The sequence below is a fragment of the Gigantopelta aegis genome, chromosome 10 (genome assembly GCF_016097555.1).
Source record: "Gigantopelta aegis isolate Gae_Host chromosome 10, Gae_host_genome, whole genome shotgun sequence".
NCBI classification, from domain to species: domain Eukaryota; kingdom Metazoa; phylum Mollusca; class Gastropoda; order Neomphalida; family Peltospiridae; genus Gigantopelta; species Gigantopelta aegis.
In genome coordinates this window covers 40,431,052-40,445,407 of record NC_054708.1, presented here as the reverse complement: position 1 = coordinate 40,445,407, position 14,356 = coordinate 40,431,052, and the positions used below count along the sequence as shown (strand labels likewise).

General features: G+C 37.4%; 1 protein-coding gene across 1 annotated transcript in view; it reads left to right on the top strand.

Moving 5' to 3' along the window:
* Positions 1–14,356, top strand: part of LOC121383624 (adhesion G-protein coupled receptor D1-like) — a 28,249-nt gene extending 13,893 nt beyond the window's left edge. The window contains exon 13 of the mRNA XM_041513717.1: positions 14,222–14,356. Within this exon, the coding sequence (XP_041369651.1) occupies positions 14,222–14,289 (68 nt within the window). The 3' untranslated portion in view covers positions 14,290–14,356. The remainder of the gene's footprint in view (positions 1–14,221) is intronic.

Sequence of the window (14,356 nt, the reverse complement as noted above, 5' to 3'; positions counted from 1 at the left end):
GTTGGTGGCGGTTCGTTAAAACTACTTGACCATGTCACATGATGGGTGTTAAGTGCTACGTAGGCCCGTAAGAACGACATCTGTGTTAGGCGCACAATCTCTAATGTGGGGGTCACAGCCTCTAGTGAAGGGACACCAGCCATTTTTTATCTTTATTTATATGGAGTAGGACATAAAAACATAAAATTTCGTCCACAAGTGTGTGTGTGGGGGGGGGGGACACGTGTCTGAGTAACAAAATGTTAAAAATTAAAATGAAGGGCACACACAAACACAATAATAGTATTTACTTCTAGGTTAGCAATTTTTATTTAAGTATTTGTACCAATGTTTAAACAATGGAAGACGCGGAATTAAGACACTAACGAAAACACCACACACGCGGATAGCGCAATAATAACAAGAAAATTAACCAAAGAAAAATAGGCTTATATGCTAGCTGAATTAGAATTAAATATAATCGACAATAATATGTTTAAAGCGAATACCATTTACACCAATCTGATTAAAATTAGCTCTACTGAGTCTACCAGTAGATTTAACAGTATTGCGTGGGCTCCCATGTCCAGGTGACATTTCATCTATAAATAACAATTTTAATATCGACCAATTACACTTCGCCTTTTATAGCGTTATTCGGGAGCATACAAATTCTAAAAATATCGGGCGAGACTATTTATGCAATAGGCGAACTTGTTGGTCTATTTCAACATCGAAAAAACAGGGAAAAGTGCAGTAATAAACTTTGGATTGTATACTAGTATAAACAGATTTTATGGCTATACCATCACGGTTTTTGTTTTCGTCTTGAAACGAATTTTACATAAAATTTGATATTGCAATTAGTTTCAGGTATACTTCGTTATTCACCCGATTCATTTCGTATACCTTCAGCATAATCCCGTATGTTTTCAAATTCTATTCAAATCACTGGCATGATTTTGCAAGTAAGGTTTTGATTGATCGAATGAAAGGTCAACTGGACATGAGCTCCAACAGGCTGCTGTTAGATCCACATGTAATAGTGGAGCTAATTTTAATTAGATTGCATTTACATTAACGTTTGCGAACTATAATAATTTTGATTGGTTCCCGAGGTGATCATTATGATGCGAATAAACCAGTTTAGCGAACGTTTTTTGCTCAGTCTGGCTGAACACAGACATGGTATCCATGGTACCGGCCTCGGTGGCGTCGTGGTTAGGTCATCGGCCAACAGGCTGGTAGATGCTGGGTTCGGATCCCAGTCGAGGCAAGGGATTTTTAATCCACATACCGACTCCAAACCCTGAGTGAGTGCTCCGCAAGGCTCAATGGGTAGGGGTAAACCACTTGCATCGACCAGTGATCCATAACTGGTTCAACAAAGGCCATGGTTTGTACTATCCTGTCTGTGGGAAGTGCAAATAAAAGATCCCTTGCTGCTAATCGGAAAGAGTAGCCCATGAAGTGGTGACAGCGGGTTTCCTCTCAAAATCTGTGTTGTCCTTAACCATATGTCTGACGCCATATAACCGTAAATAAAATGTGTTGAGTGCGTCGTTAATAAAACATTTCTTTCTTTGGAATCCATGGTATTCATATGTGTGACGTAGATATCTTGCTGACCCAATTCGAAGAAAAATGACAGGTATCAACTAGTAATATACCATGTCGTGTGTATGGATGTATGAACCAGTAATATACCTTGTCGTGTGTATGGATGTATGAACCAGTAATATACCATGTAATGTGTATGGATGTATAAACCAGTAAAATACCTTGTCGTGTGTATGGATGTATGAACCAGTAATATACCATGTCGTGTGTATGGGTGTATCAACTAGTAATATACCATGTCGTGCGTATGGATGTTTTAACTAGTAATATACCATGTCGTGTGTATGGATGTATCAACAAGTAATATACCATGTCATGTGTATGGATGTATCAACTAGTAATATACCATGTCGTGTGTATGGATGTATCAACCCGTAATATACCTTGTCGTGTGTATGGATGTATGAACCAGTAATATACCATGTCGTGTGTATGGATGTATCAACTAGTAATATACCATGTCGTGTGTATGGATGTATCAACTAGTAATATACCTTGTCGTGTGTATGGATGTATGAACCAGTAATATACCATGTCGTGTGTATGGATGTATCAACCAGTAATATACCATGTTATGTGTATGGATGTATCAACTAGTAATATACCTTGTTCTGTGTATGGATGTATTAACTAGTAATATACCATGTCGTGTGTATGGATGTATCAACCAGTAATATACCATGCCGTGTGTATGGATGTTTTAGCTACTAATATACCATGTCGTGTGTATGGATGTTTTAACTAGTAATATACCATGTCTTGTGTATGGATGTATCAACCAGTAATATACCATGTCGTGTGTACGGATGTATTAACTAGTAATATACCATGTCGTGTGTATGTATGTATGAACCAGTAATATACCATGTCGAGTGTATGGATGTATCAACTAGTAATATACCTTGTTGTGTGTATGGATGTTTCAACTAGTAATATACCATGTCGTGTGTATGGATGTATGAACTAGTAATATACCTTGTTGTGTGTATGGATGTATTACCTAGTAATATACCATGTCGTGTGTATGGGTGTATCAACCAGTAATATACCATGTCGTGTGTATGGATGTATGATCTAGTAATATACCATGTCGTGTGTATGGATGTATCAACCAGTAATATACCATGTCATGTGTATGGATGTATCAACTAGTAATATACCATGTCGTGTGTATGGATGTATCAACTAGTAATATACCTTGTTGTGTGTATGGATGTATTAACTAGTAATATACCATGTCGTGTGTATGGATGTATCAACCAGTAATATACCATGTCGTGTGTATGGATGTATTATCTAGTAATATACCATGTTGTGTGTATGGATGTATCAACCAGTAATATACCATGTCGTGTGTATGGATGTATCAACCAGTAATATACCTTGTTGTGTGTATGGATGTATGAACCAGTAATATACCTTGTCGTGTGTATGGATGTATCAACTAGTAATATACCATGTTATGTGTATGGATGTATGAACCAGTAATATACCTTGTCATGTTTATGGATTTATGAACCAGTAATATACTATGTCGTGTGTATGGATGTATGAACCAGTAATATACCATGTTGTGTGTATGGATGTATCAACTAGTAATATACCTTGTCGTGTGTATTTAAGAATGAATGAACGCACTGGCTCAGGAATTTTTTAAAAACTAAAAAATTGTTATTTTCTAATTTTGCCCCAGGGATTCAAAATTGATTTTAAATTGACCGTTGTGATATACAAAATATAACTGTTTTTCGGTCTTGTTTTAAATTTATTTGGCTAGTACTATGTTTTGTTTACAGCCGGATACGATGTATTTGTTTTTAAAAAATTGTTAGGAAAGGGATAACAACAAACCAACCACTGAAAAATGGAGCTTAGAGGCTTAAGCGGCGTGTAGTCGGGTGGAGACTAAGATATCCTTGAGACTTGGATTTTTTCTATATGCAATGACCGGACGTACTGTAATAGGGTTTTTCATAACAGTTTGCAGATTTAAAAACTCCTCCTTCATAAGTTTACCAATATCAACGCTACGTCGACTGTAAATTATTGGAAAAATTATTTTATCTCTTTTTACAGCTTTACCAGATTCAACGTTGATTCCAAATGGCTGTTTTGTCTGTAATGTACGAATCCAGAAGGCCTCTCGTTCAAGTCTCAAGAGGTCTGTTTCGTCTTTTGAACCAAGTATCAGGGGTTGTTCAATTGGAATTATTTCAAAATTTTCATCTAACGAATGGTCAGGTAGATTGAAGTGATTGGCGACAGGGGTGTCAACTTCATGCCGAATATCATACTTGTGACAAACTGCTCTAATTCTCAGTTGGTTTTGCGTTTGTCCTACGTACTGTTTTTTACATAAATTACAGGTGATTAGATATACTACATTTTTCGAATCACAGTTCATGTCTGTCCGAATTTGATATTCAATTTTGGTCTGTTGACTTTTGAAAGTCGACTGCGTTTTAAGTAAGTTGTGAAGTCTACACCTGGTTTTGGCACAAGTAGTAGAGGAGCCAGTGCTTATTTGAGGTGATTGGTTATGCTGAAGTTTGTATGGTTTATAGTCTTCAGTTGCCCTAAAGGGATTTTCTAATTCTCGAACAGTTTCAGATTTAATTTTTCTTAAAAACCGTTTTGAATATCCCCTAGGTTTTAAAGCACTAAATAAAAGTGAACAAGCCTCATTGAAATTCTGTTTGTTACTCGAATTTCTGTGAAATCTAATAATCTGAGATTTAACAATGCCTTTAAAGGTGTGGCATGGGTGAAAAGACTTACAGTGGAGAAGTTGGTGTGTGTCTGTTGGTTTGAAAAACACTTTGTAGTCTAGGTAACCTGATGTTTCAAACTGTGTACCTTTATAAATTGTTACATCCAAAAAGTCAACTGATTTATCTGATATGGTGGCCTTAAGTTTGATATTGTCATCCTGTTGATTTAATAGCTCAAAAAAGTTCCAAAATTCTTGTTTAGAATGTGGCCAAATGATAAGTATATCGTCGAGATATCTGAGGTACAAAAGAGGTGTTTTACTCGATTTCTTTAAAGCAGCCTCTTCCCATTCGGCGACATAGATAGATGCAAAGTTTGGACTAAAACGTTTGCCCATAGCACAACCACACACTTGCTGATACATTTCTCCATCAAACTCAAAATCATTTCCTTTTAGGCTTAATTCTAACAGCTCAATAATGTTCGTATCTGGTCTGTTTGTATCTGGGTACTTATCGAATGCTCTCTTAACTGAATCAATGCCCGCATCAATACCTATGTTGGTGTACATGGAGTCAATATCAAGGGTAACCAAGAATGAATCTTTTGGGATTTTGGTTTTTGATAATTTTGATAGAAGATCTTCAGTGTTTTTCACAAAGCTTTCATGTCTATTTGCAATTGGTTTTAAGTGAAAATCTATGTATTCTGAAATATTGTACGATTCTGATCCACAGTCTGAAATGATTGGACGACCGGGTGGTGTGTTAATATCGGTCCATGTATCGACTGGCTTGTGGATTTTTGGAAGTAAATAAAATTTCCGGGTTTGTGATTGTGACCTGGCTTCTAAATATTTTACTTGTTTTTTATTTATATGTCCCTGATCTTTTAGACGGTGAATAATTGCATTGAACTTTTTACAATTTTCAGGCCAAATAGCTTTGTCTAATTTTTTGTAGTACTTTGAATTATTAAGCTGTCGATGGGCTTCCCGGATATAGTTCTCCCTTGATAGAATGACAGTGGCTGACCCTTTATCTGCAGGTTTTATAACAATTTTGCGGTTTTTGCGTAGTTTGGTGAGAGCACGACGTTCCATGACAGAAAGATTTTGCTGATTTGTGTAAACTGTCATATCACCCACTTTTTCCACTATCCTTTTATGAGCTTTAATGATTTCAGGATCTACACTAGAGTTTGGGGGTAACCAGCCGGAGTTTTCCGTGAATGGGATTTTTTCTCCAGTTGAACGCCGAAAATAGTCGGCCAGTTTCATTTTGTGGTCAAAAACTGCCGTATCCATTACACCATTGTCAAGTTTAGCCTCTAAGCCTGTTTTTGGTTGGGGTGTGGGAACAAAATTCAAACCCCTGTCCAGTAATGATTTTTCAGCGGATGTTAGAAGGTTAGTGTCACCAGTTAGGTTAACAATGTTAGTTCCTAGTCCTAAATCAGGGTGGACATTACCCTTTCCCGGCCTTAGTTTAAATTTAAGTACCTCATCCAACTGCGATAAAGTTTATTGGCAGTTGTTTCTGTCCAGTGAATGTTGTCCTGCCCAACCTCAAAATCACACGCGTGAAGCGCAGGTATAATTTGTATGTTCCTCATTGTTTTTGCAGCCAAATTTATTTGGTTGAGGCAGGTTTTTTGACTAGCCAAAAGTCTGTCCGAAAAGTTAAGCTCGATAAAAAAGTATTTTTGACCTAGGGAAACATTTCCGAATCGAGCTTATCATGTTTCGCAACTGATTTATTGCACTGGTTGGATTTTGATCTTTTGAGTTTATACCAATGTTAAGAACAATGGTTTCGGGTTGAGACTTGCCCTTATAATTTGAGGCCATGGTCCGAAAATGATTAAAATTGGCGCCTGGGTAACATTCTACTTGCACCTCAGGATGCGTGTCCAAATTAATTCTGGAGAGATTTGATGAGCCAAAAAGAAGAGTTTTTTTCTTAATTTCTGGAAGGCGCCATTGAGATTTGTCCGAAACGTTGTGCCGAAATTGATAGAATTTTGTTTGTCGAAAATTTGTATCCCGCCCAGAGTTGCGATTCGGGGCGGTGGGAGACTTTAATGCGTCAGCAAAAGAAGTTCCCAGACGAGGTACTGAACTACATGAGTTAGATGGGATAGGTGGGGTGGGTGGTGAGTTAGGCAGTGGTGTTAGGTGAGGTGCAGTGGACCTTTTGGCAATGGGCGGTGTTGCCTTAAGGTCAGGACCGTTGGAAGGGGTGGGGATCGTGCTCGTTTTTGTCTTTGTGGCAGAGGAGTAGTAGTTTGACAAGAACTACCCACACTATTCTCTGTGTTGGGGAGAAGGTCCGAAAGATAACGGGAAAATTCCGACAGACTAGAATCGGTTAATTTTGTTTTGTAGTTTTTTCTTCCCCACTTGATAGCAGTAAATTGAGCACGATCGAAGTCTAAGTGTTTTGATGACATGGCCGAAATAATCTTAGACTTCAGTAGTTTTAGAGAATTAGCATAATGCTTAATCAACACGTTCATGGTTTGATTGGCCCAATTTTGATTTGTCAAGTTCAAGTCGAAAGTAATGTCTAAATTTGGACGTGCCGGTTTGATGAAGGAGTTAAGCTCCTCCACCTTCCTTGCTAGTGATTTTGGGAGGGTCGAATTGACTAGATTCTCCTCCAGTAACCCAATGTGGTGGATGCACTGCAACACACCGTACAGCAGTTTAACAAGTCCAGCAAAGGCCGAATCGGACTGATAAACCCTGCTTTTTGTTTTCGAATTGTTGGACGGCGGGTTACCAAAATCCCGTCCTCTACTACCCGTATTTGTGGCATTTTTTCTGGCCATTTTTGGTTTTAAGAACACACAAAAAGATTTACAGAAAGGTATCAACAAAAAAGAAATGAAAACGATCTCACCCAAAAATGAATTATCCTCACAAAAAATATCCTCACAAAAAAAGAATCACTGTCTGGCTGGCTAACTAGTTTCGCTAATTTGCGCTTCATCAGAGCCAAAATAACGAATCCGAAGTAGAACTGGGCTGAAGGCCTTTTAAGCAAATATTGAGTCAAACATGTCAAATTGGTGAGTGGTCTGTTCACTGTGATGTTTGTAATTAATTAAGAGGCCATGTAAGTTGACTGAACTGATTGTTGTTAGCAATTAACGTCACCTTCCTAGAGGCTTATTACACCAATGGTGACAATGGGTGAGTTCACTCCTTGGGTGCTAAGTAGGTACATTTTCTTTTGTTTGCTTAACAGTAATTGATCAATGGTGGTATCTCTTACATCTTGCAATGTGCAGGCATGTATGACTTGTAACTGATGATTTGGAATTGAATAATAAAACCAAAGAATGTTTTGAAAAAAAAAAAAAAAAAAAAAAAAAAAAAAATATTGATCTAAACAAAAAAAAGTAGGAAATTTGACTTCAAAAAAAGTTTTAAACAACATTTACATATTTGGTGAAAAAGTATTAAAAAGCGCCAAAATATTAATCTAAAAAATAAAAAAACAGAACCCAGAGATATTTTAATTAGTATTTCGGATTCGTCGACAGTGTTAAAAAACCAGAGATATATGATTTTAATGGGAACAAAAATGAATGCCTGGCACTCGCATGTATGTATTTAAGAATGAATGAACGCACTGGCTCAGTAATATACCATGTCGTGTGTATGGATGTATCAACCAGTAATATACCATGTTATGTGTATGGATGTATCAACTAGTAATATACCTTGTTCTGTGTATGGATGTATTAACTAGTAATATACCATGTCGTGTGTATGGATGTATCAACCAGTAATATACCATGCCGTGTGTATGGATGTTTTAGCTACTAATATACCATGTCGTGTGTATGGATGTTTTAACTAGTAATATACCATGTCTTGTGTATGGATGTATCAACCAGTAATATACCATGTCGTGTGTACGGATGTATTAACTAGTAATATACCATGTCGTGTGTATGTATGTATGAACCAGTAATATACCATGTCGAGTGTATGGATGTATCAACTAGTAATATACCTTGTTGTGTGTATGGATGTTTCAACTAGTAATATACCATGTCGTGTGTATGGATGTATGAACTAGTAATATACCTTGTTGTGTGTATGGATGTATTACCTAGTAATATACCATGTCGTGTGTATGGGTGTATCAACCAGTAATATACCATGTCGTGTGTATGGATGTATGATCTAGTAATATACCATGTCGTGTGTATGGATGTATCAACCAGTAATATACCATGTCATGTGTATGGATGTATCAACTAGTAATATACCATGTCGTGTGTATGGATGTATCAACTAGTAATATACCTTGTTGTGTGTATGGATGTATTAACTAGTAATATACCATGTCGTGTGTATGGATGTATCAACCATGGATGTATCAACCAGTAATATACCATGTCGTGTGTATGGATGTATTATCTAGTAATATACCATGTTGTGTGTATGGATGTATCAACCAGTAATATACCATGTCGTGTGTATGGATGTATCAACCAGTAATATACCTTGTTGTGTGTATGGATGTATGAACCAGTAATATACCTTGTCGTGTGTATGGATGTATCAACTAGTAATATACCATGTTATGTGTATGGATGTATGAACCAGTAATATACCTTGTCATGTTTATGGATTTATGAACCAGTAATATACTATGTCGTGTGTATGGATGTATGAACCAGTAATATACCATGTTGTGTGTATGGATGTATCAACTAGTAATATACCTTGTCGTGTGTATGGATGTATCAACCAGTAATATACCTTGTCGTGTGTATGGATCTATGAAGTAGTAATATACCATGTCGTGTGTATGGATGTATCAACCAGTAATATACCATGTCGTGTGCTTGGATGTATCAGCTAGTAATATACTATGTCGTATATATGGATGTATGTATCCGTAAGTATATATGAATGGAGTTAAATTTAGTAATCTGTGCCGTGTGTATGAATTTATATATGTGAATGGAATGTAGACAGACAATTACTGACTAGCCTGCTTTGTAAACAGCATTCCGTGGCACGATGTTTTACCGGGAAAATATGCTACGTATAGAAAATTAAGTTATTTTTATACAAGTCACTTATACGATAAACATTGTTGAATGAATCGCATACCAGAGTATTTGTTATTGGTACTTAAACAATGTTGAAACACGATACACATTTCAACAAAGAAGTCCATAATTTAAGAATTAAACTGTTTTTTTCGTATTTTAGTGCCATTTTTATTTTGTTCTTATTTGTTACCATCCTGTAAATGATTCTACGATGAATATAGCACGTATATAGATACTAAGCTTTTAATAATATGGCAAAACACAACGAAAATAGATAGTATACTTTGCTGTAGAAATTAAGAGCAAGGGCGGATTCAAGAGTTTTCTAGGGATGCAAAATTCTGTGCTCCTAAGTATGGTGTATGTAAAGGCAAACGTCAGAACGTCAGAAAATACATTATTGCTAAGTATGGTGTATCCTAAGTATGATGTATGTAAAGGAAAACGTAAGAAAATACATTACTCCTAAATATGGTGTATATAAAGGCAAACGTCAGACAATACAGTACTCCTAAGTATGGTGTATGGAACGGCAAACGTCAGAAAATACATTACTCCTAAGTATGGTGTATGTAAAGGAAAACGTCAGACAATGCAGTACTCCTAAGTATGGAGTATGTAAAGGCAAACGTCAGACAATACAGTACTCCTAAGTATGGTGTATGCAAAGGCAAACGTCCGAAAATACAGTACTCCTAAGTATGGTGTATGCAAAGGCAAACGTCCGAAAATACAGTACTCCTAAGTATGGTGTATGTAAAGGCAAACGTCAGAAAATACAGTACTCCTAAGTATGGTGTATGTAAAGGCAAACGTCAGATAATGCAGTACGCCTAAGTATGGTGTATGTAAAGGCAAACGTCAGAAAATACAGTACTCCTACGTATGGTGTATGTAAAGGCAAACGTCAGAAAATACAGTACTTGTAAGTATGGTGTATGTAAAGGCAAACATCAGAAAAACAGTACTCCTAAGTATGGTGTATGTAAAGGCAAACGTCAGAAAATTAAGTACTCCTAAGTATGGTGTATGTAAAGACAAACGTAAGAAAATACAGTACTCCTAAGTATGGTGTATGTAAAGGCAAATGTCAGAAAATACAGTACTCCTATTGGGTGTCAAAACGTTGTTTTGGCCATTAGGTTTGAAAACGTGAACACGTGCTGTTTCCTGAAATAGTAATTGTCTGTCGATAAATAAGGACAACAATCACGTCATTTTAGGAAGCGGCGGACAGTACATTGTGTTTATTATTGATAAAACTAACACGTGACTTAAATATGAAGCTGTAGGATGTCCAAAACATTTGTAGTTGGTAGGTTGTTGCTAAGAATTAGCGTTATGGCCCCAACATTACTTCCTGTGACGAAACTGTCAGTAATACGTAGTCACCACTTGTCCTCGTCACAGTTCTATCTCTTCGTTTCCTGCCTACAGCTGCTTGAGGAAATGTGTTCTGATTTCTGATCTCTACATCTGCATCTGTTCTGATTTCTGTGTCGTAGATTTGGGCAAGCGCACAGGTTTTCAAACCTCATTGCCACACTTCTTTTTAATACACATGTACAGTATATATTCATAAACTGATCATCTCTATATCAATATAAGAATTTTACAAGTCTGGATCTCGTAAGACAAACTCCGGATTCCATCATATTTGTTGTACCAAATACATCGTTCGTCATTAAAATGATTGCACTCTTCCAAAATATGACGCACCGTCAGAATAAATTAATATGTCAAATAAGGCGGTTGTGGGTCATCATGGCACAGCCTAACATTGTTGTTGTTGTTTTTCATTTGTTGTTAGTTTGTTGTTGTTTTTTGTGGTTTTGTTTTTATTGGTTTTGTTGTTGTTGTTGTTGTTTTGTTTGTTTGTTTTTTTCGGTGGGTGGGTGGGGGAGGGGTGGGGGTGAGGTGTGGTTGAGTGGTGTTCATACAAAATAGTTTGTTGTCACAGCTTGTAGTGACTGTCCGATAATTATGATATATTAATTTTCCTGCTGACACAAACAGGGATTTCTTGACGCAGATTAGAGTTATTCCGAATGTATAATATATACTGAACAGCAAAAGAAACGCGAGATTCCAAATCATAATAGAATTGTGCAATTGTGGGGTTATAATTTATAAGTATTAAGTCAACTATCATTTTACAAAACATAACATTGAATTGCTCAATAAACGAAGTTATTGGTTTAATACACAAAGACGACAGTTTGCACATAATTAATTGGAAATCGCTAATTAAAGATAGCACAAAGTTAATAACGTTGTATCAGCACCGTTGTTTTCAATCACTGCAGCACATTGTCGTGTCATGGATCGAGACAATTCCTTACGATCCCTTTAGGGATGGCGTTATAGGCATGTAAAACAGCATCGGTCAATTCCTGTAATGTGGCTGGAAGCACGTGACGTCGACAGATCCTACGCTCAGTTTCATCCCACAAGTGTTCTATAGGATTTAAGTCAGGACTTAAAGCTGGGCAGTCCATTGTAATGATGTTATTCCGAGCTAAGAAGTCCTGTGTCAAACGTGCGCTGTGGGCTCTGGCGTTGTCTTGTTCGAAAACCATCCGACGTCGGCCAGCCATGAATGGCAAAAGTACAGGCTGGAGCACTTCATCAATGCCCCACCCAGCAGCCAGTCCCCCACTACGACAACCTCTATTGTACTATAAGATTACTGGTGGAACACGACGTCCCCAACATATTGCACCCCATAAAATCAGCAACATCAGCGACGCGCCTCCCCAACGATCACGTTCTAGGACACATGTATCTCTGAAGCGTTCTCTACTACGTCTCCATACATGTATCCGTCCATCGGCCATATGGATACAAAATCTGATTTCGTTTGAAAAGATGACATGTTCCCATTGTCGACTTCTCCAATTCCGGGGAGCCTGGGCCCATTTACGCCGAGCTAGTCGGTGACGTCTTGTTAGAATCTGACCAACATAAGGACGCCTGTCATGCAGTCTTGTCTGTCTCAAACGGCGACGATCTGTATCACTGACGATTGGTCTGTTGCGTGTACCAATGATCTGCTGAGCTCTCGAGGATGCTGTTAAAAAGCGATCTCGTAGATGTGACGTCACAATTTGTCTGTCCTGTCTATTAGATGTAACCTTAGGTCTTTCGCTTCGTGGTCGATCTGCAACTGCGTTGGTTTGTTGCAATCGTTGGGCGAGTCCATATATTGTAGACTGATATACTCCAACATCTCTGGCTACTCTTGGGACTGTCCATCCGGCTTGTAAACACTTTAAGTTCGGTGTCTGTCATCTATGCCAAGAAGTGGCATTGAGAAAACACAATTTAATATGCTTTAACAACGCACTATCGATTTGTTTTGACTTTTATACCCAATAGGCTGGTCAAAACATCAATTTCTTGCACTGTAACACATACACGGATGTGACGGAACATGCTCTTATCTTTTCGCCTGTGGCGATGTTAATTGTTTTAGAGGGCCGTGTGCAGCTTGGTTACGTAATACCTCCGCGCGACCGTACCCCCTAAAACACACTTAGACCATGTGTGGAGGCCATGTGGCCAGTAGTTACGTAATACCGTCGGTAGTTCGGTTTACGATCGGGGTATTGCTAGCGGAATGGCGACAGTAAGTCTGACCAACTAAGAAAAAAATACCGTCTCTGGGAGTTGTGGCAATATCACATGATAGGTGTGGTACCGCGTTGTGTCCCCAGGCGATATTCGCTCTCTCTAAGATTTTTGAATAAATAGATAGGATTTTATATATATCGGGGAGAAACATTGGAAGTATCCAGGGGAACGGACGTCGTCCACTGAACGATCTATATAAGTTCAGTCCGGACGTGGTAAATATATTTTTCTGCTCTGTTGTATAACCTTGATGTGATTGATGTGACTTTTAATATTTTAATACTGTATTATACCAATATTCTTTAGACAGTGTCTCCGGTATCTGACGAAGTAAATTGTAGGCTTCACTGTTCTAATATTTTTATACGAGTATTTGGTAATATAAAGCTTAGCCGGTCATCCTAGAGGACCTAGGTAAACTGTAGGTTATTGTCTTTATTGTCATAGGTACCAGTATTAATTCTGTATTACAAGGTTACTGAATGAGTAGTTAAGGGTTAATTAAAAATTAACCAGTTAGGAATAGAGTTGTAATTCCTTATTAATTAAGTTCCCCTGGCAGCGTTTCTCAATTATAACACGTGTTGGTGTTGTATCACGGTGAAGTGATTAGAATATTGTGTAAACTAGACACCTAGAGATTAACTAATTAAGTCATTAGCTCTGAGTTGTTATTATATTGTTGTTGTTAATTAACTACTGCGGCAAGTACATTTGTCAGCGTAGTGGTAATACAGATTCCAAAGTGTATTGTGTTTTGTTGTGTTTTCTAGTGAACTACACGTGCTACATATATATATTTATATAAGATCTTATCTCTGATTATACCTAGAGCCGAGCCACTCGGGTATTAGACTGCCCGATACAGAGAGATCTAATAGATATACAGTTAGAAGAGATATTTGGATAATCGTGTTTTATTCAGTTACGGGTATTATAGGATCCCCGTGACAACGGACTTCATGAGGAACGTGCAAATGGTGACCTTTTTTCATTATTCATAGTAGTCATAAACACATTAAAATTATCAGCTTTAGTGAATTTATATTAGCAACCTTTAAACAACTTATTATTTTCCTGTAAGTCATAATATTGTTTTCTAATTTTGTTACAAGTAATTGTTTGCATCGATTTGAAAATGCTCGCGTTTCTTTTGCTGTTCAGTATATTTATTGTTTATATATTTTTTTCTTTTCAGACGATTCTGAAATAACCAGAAGTAGTCGATCATCCCCGGATGCAGACGAAATGACATTATTTATCTAATCAAGTCACAATTTTGGGAACTGGTCATGGCACAATGTCAGTATAGCCAGTGCAAAATCCATTTACA